The sequence below is a fragment of the Scomber japonicus genome, chromosome 3 (assembly GCF_027409825.1).
Source record: "Scomber japonicus isolate fScoJap1 chromosome 3, fScoJap1.pri, whole genome shotgun sequence".
In the NCBI taxonomy this organism is placed as follows: Eukaryota; Metazoa; Chordata; class Actinopteri; order Scombriformes; family Scombridae; genus Scomber; species Scomber japonicus.
Window position 1 is genome coordinate 21728499 of NC_070580.1, and position 13630 is coordinate 21742128.

The following is a 13630-nucleotide window of genomic DNA, read 5'->3' on the forward strand; positions in this document are numbered from 1 at the left end:
AAGGTACTATACAGTAGCTCTACTCTTATACAGCCGATACGTTCCAAAACAAAGTGCATCAAGGCACTATGAAACAGAGCGGCTCCTAAACATGGGAGTCTAAATGACTTTTCACACATCGCAATGATCAAATGACGAACTGTGACAGATTACAACCAGACTACTACTGTACGTGTTCACCATATTTAGTGGCCTCTTCTGCACTTTAGTTGGAAATGTTGATAAGCCCCTATCCCCCAGCAGCGAAAGGTTTGAAGATTGAACAGCATCAGTTGAAGGTAATACAAGTGGAAAGAAAATTAAAAAATGATTTGCCCAAAACAAAAACCCACCTGAAACTACTATATGAGACGGTCATGAGGCAGAGATCTTGAGTGTGTCTGTTGTGTGAACAGAAGTAAAGCACATATACAAATAGTGATTAGGAACATTAGTAGAGATTACTGGAGAAGCCTCATGAGGATTGGCAGAGGTGAGCTTTCGCATCAGAGAGCACAGGGATGTTTTTTTTCCTTTCTTTCTTTCTTTTTTTTTTTTATACTTACATCAGTCTAAACCAGAGGTCAGAATGGTCAGTTAATCGTAAAGGAGAAGACTACACGACATCAACAATGCTCCTGATCTCCACATCTGCAGGAACTGAACACTGATTACTATTTTACAGCTGTCACAAGTGTGTAAGCCAGATAGCACTGGCCTTAAATACTAAATATAAGGAGAAATACTTCAAGAAATGCGATTACCATCATGTAATTACAATAATCCCCAGAGGATGTCTTTTAAAAGCATCAAGCTAATAATTGAGTTTGAACACAGGAGCTGCACAAAAATGAATCAGCATTCAGTTTCTGAGTGTCTCCTCTTCTTTTCGTGGCTTATCCTAAATCTAAATCAGAAGCCATTTCCTCGTCATGTTTTGGCTATAAAAATAAGACCACATGAAAGTCTATCTCATTTTGGCAAGTAGATATAGTGCATAAATTAATTATTTTTAAGTTAACACCTAACGACTTCCGTTTCAAATTAAAACCTAAATATATGTTTGGAATACTCATCACTTCAGCAGTTAATACTTGACGTTTGTATACATGACAGTTCTTTTTTTCTGTTATTTTCTTTTATGGTGGCAATAACTGGCTTAATGGTCCACAGCGTCTTGCCAGAGGCGAATGACGGAGTGGCGAGACTCTGAGATGAAGGAGAGAGAAGGAGGAGAAGTCCCACCATCTGTCTGACAGACAGACACCCTCAACTCTCCAGTTTGTATGTGGCGGGAGGTCTGTGACGAGGACATTGATCTGTCCTTTTCCCTCTTTCCTTCTCTGGGAGGTGGAGGTGGTGGAGGTGGTGGGGAGGTTGTCTTCTCTTTTCTGATGTTGCCTCTGATGATCCAGGTGGTCCGGCACCACCCTCTCTTTCTGCTGATGAAGGTTAACTGGCTGAGGACATAAATGTCCGGCAGTTGTCACTAAGCGACACAAACTGAAGCGGGCTGGATAGCGGGCTGGATAACACGGCACTCAGGGCTTCCACCTTGCCGTGATGGGAAGTCCCATTATTACCTATGACTATATCAGTGGGGGTGGGGGCTCAGAGGTGGGGTGGGCACGGAGGGGGATTTAGGACAGGAGAGAAGCTCGGGAGGGCTAAAGGAAGGACAAGTGGAGGAAAATTAAATTAATGTAGTAGAGACTGAACGTGGGGGCTGACGGCCGGATAAAGCAGCAGCAGCTGAATGAGCAGTAAGTTGTAGAAGGACGGACGGAAAGAGTGGCCTCGCCCGCAGTCCGACGTGTTCTCCTGCAAAAGGAAAAACACAGCGCATGTGTTTTTAATGTAGATTGCACATGCTATATTACCTCTATCATATCTATTTACTATTTCTGCTTCATAAGTTTGTGAATTTTATCAGAATCTATTTAATTTTATTTTTGTGGCAGATAAAATACTGATAGAGCCAAACTGAAACATCAGCAGAGTTGATATTATCAGAAGATATTATTCTGTCACAGATATATTGTATTAGCTGTTAACAGTTGCAATTAACAGTTTGTCCACCAGAGGACAATGACAATTTTATATTTTACAATAAGTGTATACTGTATCTTGGTCACAGTTCTTTACAAACCAAATTTGGATCCTTACCAAAAAGGTTTATGGGTTTTTTTCTGATCAAATGTTTTTATTAGTTATTGTATGACCATAGCAGAAATGTTTGTATTATATGTACAATAAAGAAAAGATACTACGATATTTAATCCCTCCGTCCTACAGACTAAAAACCAGCAATGCTCTCAGTGAAATTTGCAAGACCAAAACCAAAGTTGTTCCATCTCTCAATACTCTGACTTTCCTATCCTGTCCATTGATTAGGTTTTATCCTCCCTATTTGTTTTGATTTGAATAACTGTATGTATTGATATTGTCTAAAAATCTTACAGATATGTTGTTGTCAAAGCAAGTAGAGGGTCCTTTTCGATAGCGTGCAACAGCCAATACTTCACATGGATTTTCCTCCTTGACTGAAAAGTGACTCAATTAAGGAAAATTTGAATGTCTGCTTTTTTTTGTTTTTGTTTTTTACAATGCTTCATCACCCACCCACACACTCATTCCTCATGCAGTGCTACAGATGTGAATGACTAGTCATAATTCACGTCATCGAGATAAAAATAACCTTGAAATGAATGTGAAACGTCTGTTTCTGCAGGTATGGTAATAAGGAGATCAGATCCGGTGATTAGACAGTGTGTCTTCTTCTCCACCAGCTGGTTTACAATGTGAAAAAGGATACACTCCTCCTCCTCCTGGGACAGCTTCTCTATCTCGCAGGTGTTGCATGGCATCTTCTCTGCCACCACAAACAGCAAGTTGGTGTTGTTTATCCTCTTGGCGTGAATCAGCCTGCAGAGAGACATCTCTGTCAACAAGCCCCCTCCGCTCACTTACATCACAGGCTCATTTGCTAATGGATCAGCAAGATTCATGAGACAGTCTTATAAGGCTCATTTAGCCAATGATGTGACCATTTCATTAAAGCTGATACAGTTTAATCGTCAGCAGAGTTTATTAGCTCCAACAGAAAGATGAATTTGTTTTGCTATCTATGCTTCAGTCACAGTGGGAATCTTTGTGGTGTGTATGTGCGAACACACGTGTGTGTGCTTACATGTGTTAAGTGCATTTTGTCATGCGTACAGACCTGGAGCAGTTGCCACAGTCTTGGAGTATGTTGTAGGAACTGCTGAGATTACTTAAGTAGTACTGGGTCTGGATCATTACACAACTCCGCTCTTTGGAGTCGATTCCATCTGCATCCACCTCATCTGCAGTGGCACCAGAGCACACAGGTATCAGAGGAACACTTGTCATTTACATTGATTTATAACACCTGATACTAGAAATGTAATTACAAAACTGAACAACAAAGCACTCACCCCAATTTCCTTTCATATTGTGTATTTACAGTTTATGAATAGGTTTTTATTCAATTTTTTTATTTTTATTATTTGAAATGTGACCAAAATCTAGTCTTTTATCTAATGACAGTAGAGTTGTGCAGACATCCCTTTACAGTATTCCTCAGAGTTAGGTGAGAAGATTGACACTATAACTCCACATTCTATACCAGAAATGGATGATTTTACATTTCGCTCTGTGTATGAACTGATCAATGAACAATTAGATCCAACGTGTCAATTAGTGAGTTTTAGAGATCCTTATAGATGTATGTTTGAGGAACCCAGCCAGCTAGGCTAAGTGTACAGACATGAGACACAGTATTGTTCTTCTCATATAGCTCTCAGAAAGAAAAAACAAACAAGTGTACAGTCTTCCCCAAAATGTTGAACCCTTAAACCCTCACACACAGATATGTAAATCAGCAAACTACCATTCAGTGATGAAATGTAATCTTGTGTGCACCCACCTGTGGCAAACCAACTGTGATAAGCCAGTCCGTAAATAAACTGTTGGAACAAAGACCTGTGAAGACACCAGGTGTGAATCATACTTTGTACATGAGGCTTATTAAAAGGTCAGTATAATGCATTTTATTAGAGAGTAAGGTGCCAAGTTGATAGTCAAAAAATTAATCTTAAATTTGTAAGTCACAGCATGAATTTTTTTTGGTGTTCCTAAAGGTCTAGTTGTCTGAATTTGGTATTTTGGAGTTCTTTTGACCATTTTGATCAGTTCTTAAGTCATCAAAAATGGTGAACTTTTGCACCATATCTGTGTAACAAATGATATCAACCCAAAAATTGCTACAACATCTTATGAGAGATAATTAAGCCTGGAAAGACCTTCATATACTTCCATCATAATGTTTAATGCATTTATGCATGCTAAAATTTCAAACTTTGAACAGGTGCCTAACCAAAACACAATGTTTATTACAGATTTGAGCTGCATCTCAGATTAATCTTTAACATCTGAGCTTTCACATGATGTATACCACTTCTATGCGGCACATACTGTTGACCTGTTATTTTCCCCTAATCCCCTGTTCCAACATTTTCTGATTACTACATAATAGAAACTGAATATATTTGTGTTTTGCACTGTTGGCCAGATAAAACAAGTCATTTGAAGACATCTTTTGGGTTCCATCAGTAGTAAAAATAATCTTTTCTTCAGGCACAGCATGTTTTGAGCTATAGAGCTGAAGAACTCATACCATGCAGCTGCTGATGTCCACCAAGCCAGGTTCACAAAATCTGCAATTGTGGGCTGCGGACACAGAAAAAAATCCCCCCAAAAAACTGTAAGTGTCATAATCATCATAATGACTGAACAATGATTCTATCCTTTTCATTCTAGTGTGCTCCTCCTCTCCAGTATTGAAGTCTATGTTCCTACCACAAACACTCCTCTGCGTGCAGCTCCAGCCTCGCTGTTAGGCATCCGTTCACACACTGACTGGTAGTCGAATGACAGCTTGCGGTTGTAGAAAGAATTGTTGTAAAGCGCGTGCATCAGATAGGGGTCAACATCACTGAAGAACATGCCCACCTGAGGAGGATAAGAAACATGGATCAATATGGGTAAAAGCATTGACGAGAAACCACAGTCAGGGTGATATTAATTCATTTAATTCACCTTGTTCCAGTCTTCCTTCTGATTAGACATGATTAGGAAAGCACCATCATCTATTAAATAGCACAGGAGATCCTGTGAATGGACATAGAAATGGGATGTTGAGTGGGAGAAAAGTGGAAAGATGTGCAGTTCTTTGTATAGTATAGTATAGTATAGTACATCTAGCAATTTGAGCAGAGGATGCTTACATCACTGTTGGCTTCGCAGTCCATTTCACAGCCTCTGTTTGGTCCACACTGTCACAAAGAAATACCAAACTCATCAGCTAAACATCTGAGAAATACTGCTGGAGACATACTGTAATATAAACCTCCCTATAATACTAAATAATTTATATATTTAGTTACCGTGTTTGAGCCTTGGCGACCGTCTGTGTGGTTACTGGCAAGAATCTTAAACTTATCCACCCAGGCTTCAAGATCCAGTTTCACCCCAACCACTGAGAGGGAGAAATTAGGAAAAAATACCAATGAGGGAGATTCAAAATGCAAAAACATTCAAAGACAGATGCACACAATGGCACAATAAATAAATGCAGAACACGCATGTCCACACAAAGTGACAAAAAAAACATGTAATTCTCTTTTCTTACTCTGAAATGTTTTCTGACATCTAACGTGTCATTATTAGCATTTTGTCTCGCGCTTAGAGAACTGAGCCCACCTGCGGGTTTGATGGTCTTCCCTCCTATTGTGATGTCCACAGCTGTGCTGACCAGGATCCCTATGGTGTCATTCTCTGGGTTCAGCAGCTCATCTCTGGCTGCAAAACGGAAACAACCCAGGTGGGGGGTTAGAAACAAAGAGCCACAACATCACGAGGCTCTGTGTGAGATATAAAACCCAGGACTAGGAACATCATTCACCTGTACGATAAGGCGCTCGGAAAATGTAGCCCTTGTTGTCAAGACTGCGGCGGTAATAGCTGGCATTAAACGGCTCAGGGTCTTCCTCCCAGGTTTCTGCAGCCCTGAGATTTAAGAGCACACACACCGGAGCTGTAAATCTGTGATGTACAAGCTGCCTGCTATACCTATCCTATGAAGCATTTAAAGTCTTCACAACTTACCACTTTAAAGGAGAACAAAGTGCAAACATAACAGAACTACAGAGCAGCTGCAGTCCAGATTCACAGCCGCGATGACGAGTGCACTTACTTGTTCGGAAACACTCTTGTAACTCCTCCATCTGTGGTAGCAAACACGGCCAGAAAGCCATATCTAAATGTCAGGAGGGAGAAAGAAAAAGCTTTCATGATCTAAATCTTTTCCACAGTACAAATGTTCCCACATTGTTGGCTGACAGTACTCACGTGTTCAGGTCTTTATTCTTCCACACTTTATCGACCAGTTGCCGGATGATGCCAGTGTCCAGAATCAGGTTATGAAGAAGCAAATTGTCGCCTAAGTATGATGTGGTAGGAATGAACACAAAAATATTAGCAACTATCAGAATATCAGTTAGATCTATGTCAGATGTAGATTTCTCTTTTCTGAATGTGTTGGAATTGATAGTGATCAGAAAAAAATTGCATCAGCTGAGGAGATAATTCAGTCCACCTCGTCAAAATCAAACCAAAAATTGAACAGTTTACAGTGACAACTAAATCTACATTTCCCTTCCTAAGTCTCTGTGCCAGCTTGGTATTAGTAGAGATGGTGGCAGCGTGGCATTGTAACAATAATGCATAATAATACTAACAATTTGTCATATGTGGATATTTTTAGCACTACCTTTTTTAGAGATTGGTCTTTTTAAAGAGGACAAAGCTGTTATTCTACGTTATTCTTATTATCAGCAAGTCAAATGAAAAGACAAAAAACAACAATGTGTTAGTCCTGCTCTAAATACCTCTACAGCACTCAGTCTCAAACCCTTTTGTTCCTGCTTAAGTTGTACATTTTTAAAAATGGGTCACAAATATACAGTTTAATTGTTTTAATTTAAGATAAATAACTTTCTAAAACAGACAATGTATCTTTCAGGGCTATTTTTCTTATGCAGAGTAATACACATTTAGTGCTCTAGTGAGTATTTAAAGCATTAGGATGGTTGATGTAGAAATTAGTAAAAATAAAACACAGTTCATCTTAGTGAAGAAAGATGTCAACCAGTTTAACACTTAGGCTCACTGGTGTGTTTTTAATAGTTTTTGGATAATAATGGAGGTTTATGATGTCACAGAGGAATAAGTGATATAAAGGTTTAGGCTACACAGTTAATAGGATCAATTAATTGTTAATTGTTTTGGGCTTTTCATTTGTTGACAAAAAGATATAATAACACCAGCCTTATCCATTAAAATCAATCTTGAATGAACTAATTTAAAATGAATGAAACATTCATTTTGTGCTTGAGTGAAAAGAAATGAAACTCACATTGTTTGGAGTCTGGTGTCACCTTCTCCATGAGAGCAATGAAGTTGAGCAGGAACTCAGTGTTGTTGTTGGATAGTTCCAGGTCATTGCAGTATTCCCTGAGGAACAAACAAAGCATTTTAACTCAGAGACGAAGGGAAAAAACAAACGTCTACACTATGTTTATCCCTCACAGAGGGACACAACACAAAGTGAGGATGCATGAATTCATACACGTGTCACTTGATGCCATTGTGAGCAGCATGCATGTCTTAAAGCTTATATTCCAATATGCGACAATAGCTGTCAGTCAATTTGAGATGAGGATTACAGTGCAGAGCAGAGCACAGGCATCACAATGAAACGGTGATTTTATCAGTGCGTTTTAAAATTCAGGTTGCAGCCGGAGGCCACTTGGGTCTGATAACAAAACAGCACATGCAAAGAGGATTTTAGTCTTTTTTTTTATTTTTTAGAACATTTTTGTATTTATCCATCATGCTGTCCAATATCCCGTTTACTCTTAGCATCACATTGTATGACCTAACCATTAACAAATAAATGTATTTACTTAAGATACAAACATGCAGCAACACATCAGCAGCATGCAAAGGAGATTTGATGTAGATTTGGTACTTTGTTGTAATGAGGGTAACTTTGGGAAGAGAGTGGGTATTGTAATTCTATGATGAATTTTACATTTCTTTTTTTTTAAAAAACTGCTCACTTTAAGTAAACACATCACTCAAAATGAAAAAAAATAGAATGAATGAAAACCACTCAAGAATCACAAAAAAATAATTAAAGAAAGATATAAATGCTGAAAGTGGAGCCGATACAAACACTCACACACACGCACAAAAAATGTAAATTGTGCAATCAAAAGACATGAAGACAAGACCAAAAACTGATGACCATCAACGACAGCAAGCATTCACACACAGGGCTACCTGGGAGCAATGAATACATGTCCTTCAGACTCAAAACTGTTTGGCAGCAGTGATTCAAAATCTGCAACAGAAAGGGGAAGATTATCTGGGAAGAGCAATGGGCAGAGCAGTGGAGAGTTGTGGGTAAACAGCAGCTGTTCTTCAGAGGTGCAGGGACGCAGAAGGGAGTTTACCATAGCAACACTGAGGAATCATGGGAACACTAGCGTTAGCCAATATGGTGCCTAAAATGGAACCTGACTCTTAATGGATGACCGCTTTACTTTCACAAGCACTCACAGCTTTTATTTTCTTTTTGTTTATCACTTTGTCAACAAACAATCTCTAATTCGTTTGGTTTCAGTCTAACAGATTTTGGATGTCTGAGAACTGACTTACCAGACGTGTTATGTCAGGAAGCGAGTTCTCAGACAGATTAACCACAATGAGTGCTTTTTTTAAAATCAGGCAGGCATCAACATGGCCAACTATTGCAAGGGAGGTGAGTGAAGGTCCTGATGGAAGTGGTCACCCCTCAGACTGGTGGGGGAGAGGGCTCAGAGAGACACATAATCAGAGGAAATGCATTGCATTGTGAAGGGCATGTTGAAGGGCAACTTCATCATCATTGATCACAGTCAGAACAGAACAGAAAATATCAACCTGTACCATCATTAAAGCCTCAACAGTTGAGTGTCCGACGAATCCATATTTTCTCATTATGTCACACCTTTATTTGTATAGCCGAAGAATACAACATTTACTTTTTGAGCTAAAATCGAGTGCCCAGGTAGTTTTCCGCCCACAATGCCGTGCACATCCGGGGTCAGGTTTACTGAGGAAGTCTTGGGCCATGCCCCTAGCGGTCTGAGGGGTGAGAAAGGGGGGGGACAAGCTGATGGAGACAGGGAATACAGAGGGACGACACAGGAATCAGGCGCTGCACCGAGCGGCACCCTGACACCTGACAACATGGTAGGACCTGGGTGGACAGGACACAGCTCAGCCCTGTAGGGACATTCTGCAGGCTGCAACGCCTCCAACTATAGGTAAGATACTACGACAGCTAACAAACATCAAAAAGTATTTTATTCTATATGGATAACGATAAAGCTATATCTAAGTTAAAATATTACCACAAGAATAAATAAATAAATAAATACAGTACTTAGAGTATGTATGTGCTGACATTATAGTTAAGGTTGGCACTACAAAAATAATATTTAAAAATTTGTGGCACCATAAATTATGAAAAAGTAATAGGAATTAATTAGAAATATTTTCAGTAGAGGTCAAAATAGATCTACAGTAACACTAATTATTATTATTTTTATTTAATGAAAGATCTATCAAAACCTGCTCTTTAGGGTGAGAATTAGACATTTATGAACTAATGACACTGTAAGAAAAAGACAGAATAAGAGAGACAAGAGTCAAGAGAGTGAAAAAGAAATGATGATACTGAAAGAGAGAAAAAGAAGATGAGGAGAAGAGAGAAGAGAGAAATACGGTCAAAATAAATGAGAAGAAAGTGAAAAGAGTGACAGAGAGAAAGAGGAAGAAAGAAGGCAGATACAACCCATTTGGAGCTATCCACAGAAGGGAAAGGATTAGGGAGGGGACAAAAGACATGTTTTAACAGAGAACATGAATATCTGTCTTCCTTGGGTGCAGTAGGCGTTATGTGCTTCTGGAGCAGCGGATACGTGGGGAGGAGGGTGAGGTTGAGGACTGAAAGAGCCATCGTGAGAGATGTGGGATCTGAGCTGCAGCAAGAGGGTGAGGTGGAGGAGGAGGAGAAGGAGGAAGAGGAGGGTGAGGAGGAGGAGGGATAAAAGGAAGAAGAAGAGAAGAAAAAGAGGGAAAGGGGAGAAAAAGGAGGGTCCTGAAGGCAAGACGGGCAGGAACAGAGGCAAGCAGGCTAGGACAGGTGAGGGTGGGAGGGGGGAGGGCAGCAGGAAGAGGTTTAGGACGAGAGGTGTGGGAAGGAGGCAGCGGTAGGGAGAAGGAAGTAAAGGTAGAGGGAACGTGGACCAATATGGAGTATACTTGCCCTTGGTGTATGGCACTGTGTGGATCCATCAGAGAAGGAGTGAGCAAGAAAAGAAACAGGGGATCGGGTGGGAAGGGGGGGATCACAGACAATATTTTATTCAATTACTGTTTGAATAAAAATATTGTTTTCTTGAAAGAAAGAAACCAATTTAAGTCAAACAAGACAAGAGAGAAAAAGAAATGAAGAGCAAACATCTTATTTGCAAGAGCAAACGAGAAACGGAAAACCAACAGAAGAACAGAAAAACTGGGAAATCCAGAAAAGGAAAATGTAAGGAAAACAGTAAAGACAAAAACAGTTTTGTGAGGAATAATCATGGTAGGAACAAAAGATAAATCAAATAAACCAGGAAAAGAGGGGAATAAAAGGGTCTGGACAAAGAAAGAATGAGAGAGACAACACGTGTCCCCATTCAGACCCACAAAAACCCAAACTCCCACATTAGACAAGCCCTTGACCCAGGCCGTGTGGGAGTTTATCTATCGAATGATTCCAAAGCTGAGAAACATCTCACACAATCCAACTGAAAAGATAAACAAAAATCACACACATAACAGAAGGAAAATTCCCAAAATCATAAAACTCATCATAAGGAGTGAAAAGCATGCATGTTTTCACAGTTTTTTCAGAACATCAAAGTACTTTGAACACAGATGCTTCAGAATCATTACTTGGTGGAGAAGAGGCGAGAGCATTTGGCAAAAAAAATAATAGCACAAGGTCACCATTATTTTCACCTGAGTAACACAGTAAAACCACAGCTTTCACCTTTCTGTCAGTTCAGTTTTTTTTTCTTCAGCCAGTGTGAAGAAAAAACATCACCATTTTACAGCACAGCATGAAGACAGGAGGGAACAGGGGGCAATAGAGGAGTCGGGGGACTCAGGTAGGATCCTGCCTATCAGAGAGCGTATAGAGAGGGGGGTAGAGGGGGACGGGGGACAGGGCAGGCGACTCCGCTCGGACTCTCCCTATGATGATGTTGTTGTTGTTAAACCGAGGACAAAGGACTGAATAAGAGCGTAAGGTCATATTTGGGAGAGAGAGAAGAAGAAAGAGCGAGAAAGAGAGAAAGAGCGGGAGAGAGACAGAGAGTGAAGGATGTTGGGTGTTCCCGGGTACTTACACTGCACCTGAAGGATCTGGTCACTCAGGTTGGCTTTGATATGGTTCTCGCTATATGTGGGCAGTACCAACCCTAGACTGAGGGAACGAGGCAGATGCAGAACATCATGAACATGTTATGCACAAACATTATAAACTCTCCACTAAACACACACACAGACACAGAAGGATGATTCATTTAACAAGACTTGTTTAAAGGTCCCATGAAATGATATCATTACTTCCTTGAAGGTACTTTGTGGAGTTTTTTGTAAACCAACATTTATTTATATCTATGACTTTGTTGCTACTTTTCTGTCCATCAGTAAGTCTGCGTAGTGGGTCCTCATGCATGTTCATGCTACAAAAATTACTCTATACTGCTACCAGTGGTCAAAAGCTCCACAGGGTACCTTTAATGTGATGTAGTTTCTAGTGAAACACGATTTTGAAAGGTGTCATTAGAAAACAAAGTCATCAGATCAGTCTTAGGTACTATATAGACAGATGGGCTATTATTTATGGAGAGTGAAGCAGTTTCCTTGGTATTCTAAAGATTTGTGACTTTTCAGTGACACTCACTCGTGCAGGATGAAGTCAGCTCAGAAGATGCACTGTTTTCAAGGAAGTAGCAGTTTTCCAGAAAGTTAACTGCATATTTCAGGGGATTTGTGAGTTGGATTCCAGATGTGATCAAATTAAATAGTCTGAGTACACATATGGCAAGTCTTCATTGGCACTGTCGGGTAAGATGGTGCCCGGCTGTTCGAAAGCACTGCAACTAGGTCGGGAGCGAATCCTGTCTGTATGCTTGGTATTTGTGACACATTGCTGTGGCCAATCAAATTTTATCAGACTATTGTGCACATGGACTCCTGTCACATGGACTCTGAGTGTTGGTGACAGTTTTATCTGCATTTTAGACTACCTTTATAAAAAAATAAACCACAATAAAATAAGTACCAGGTAACGTTAAACAAAGCAACATTGGCATCCACTATGTGCACCATTGAGTTTGTCTGCCTTAAATTCTGTGTAGGTTTACAGTGGGTTTATTACAAACATTAATCAATTAATTTGATCCAGTATCAATATAGAAATATTGATTGAGGTAGCTTTAGTTTCTGTTTAAGTTACTGTGAAACATTTAAAACATGTTACACATAAAAGAGGTACGTATTTATTGTCTTCTACCAAAGCCATAAATGAAAGTAAGAATCCCTGTTTGCTGATCTGTGGTGTCATACAAAGCTAAAATATAACCCAGTAAGAGGATTAATTGGATCAGATAGAACATCAGGCTGTGACAATATCAGGTTCAGACTGAGCCACAGCTACAGTCGACTATCTATAATAATATTTGGCTAATTTAGATTTAAAGAAAGATCCAACATCATCAGTTGCTGAGCAGAGAAAACACCATATGCTGCTCTAAACTACGTGTAGGATGCATAGCGGAGTCGAGCCGTGACTGTCTGGTTAGGGTTACATTTGACAGTAACACATGGGGACTCTTAAACATACTGGAATTTCCCTTTGTGTTGAATATTAATAGAAATGTGCAGAGAAAGCCTCATATGGACTCAGCCAGGACCAGGCAAGCTGCCAGTAGATGTAATAGGAAACACACATCGGGCATTTGTAGGACTATTGAATATCATAAACTGTAATTAGCAAAATGTTTCCCCAGAGGAAATGTCATTCTAATGCAACCTCATATGTTGAACCAAGTTTTCAGATGAATAAACTTTGCAATGATTTTTTGCTTAGAGTGCTGTTGAGGATTTTATGAGAGAGGGAAAAAAGGTTCTTTAATTTGGGTGATTCAGATTAATTATTTAATTCAAATACAGAAGGCAGATGATCGACTTGTCTTTAATTAGTGATAGGTTTAGTCTGTTTGAAAGTGTGCGCTATAATATTAAATTCGCACACACTGCTGGTTGATGAGTTACAGTAAAATGTAAATCTGTGACTTGTGGCTTAAAATGGACAAATCAAAAGTATCAAAGGTTGGACTTCACTCACAGCTTCAAGTTGTGCAATCTTTTGGTCTGAGGCCAGGGGCTATTTTGGATGGGTTTT

At 39.7% G+C, this 13630-nt stretch overlaps 1 protein-coding gene across 1 annotated transcript in view; it reads right to left on the reverse strand.

The window, feature by feature from the left end:
• Window positions 1-1565: 1565 nt before the first annotated feature.
• The window catches only part of cacna2d2a (calcium channel, voltage-dependent, alpha 2/delta subunit 2a), a 50500-nt gene continuing 38435 nt past the window's right edge, over window positions 1566-13630 (reverse strand). Inside the window, exons 17-33 of the mRNA XM_053315540.1 lie at window positions 11568-11644; window positions 8407-8467; window positions 7478-7575; window positions 6412-6502; window positions 6257-6319; window positions 5966-6069; window positions 5764-5862; window positions 5448-5539; window positions 5289-5336; window positions 5101-5172; window positions 4861-5013; window positions 4679-4731; window positions 3929-3984; window positions 3203-3326; window positions 2795-2904; window positions 2440-2522; window positions 1566-1800 (exon numbers count right to left, since the gene is read on the reverse strand). Coding sequence (XP_053171515.1) covers window positions 1678-1800; window positions 2440-2522; window positions 2795-2904; window positions 3203-3326; window positions 3929-3984; window positions 4679-4731; window positions 4861-5013; window positions 5101-5172; window positions 5289-5336; window positions 5448-5539; window positions 5764-5862; window positions 5966-6069; window positions 6257-6319; window positions 6412-6502; window positions 7478-7575; window positions 8407-8467; window positions 11568-11644 — 1507 coding nt within the window. The 3' untranslated portion in view covers window positions 1566-1677. The remainder of the gene's footprint in view (window positions 1801-2439; window positions 2523-2794; window positions 2905-3202; window positions 3327-3928; window positions 3985-4678; window positions 4732-4860; window positions 5014-5100; window positions 5173-5288; window positions 5337-5447; window positions 5540-5763; window positions 5863-5965; window positions 6070-6256; window positions 6320-6411; window positions 6503-7477; window positions 7576-8406; window positions 8468-11567; window positions 11645-13630) is intronic.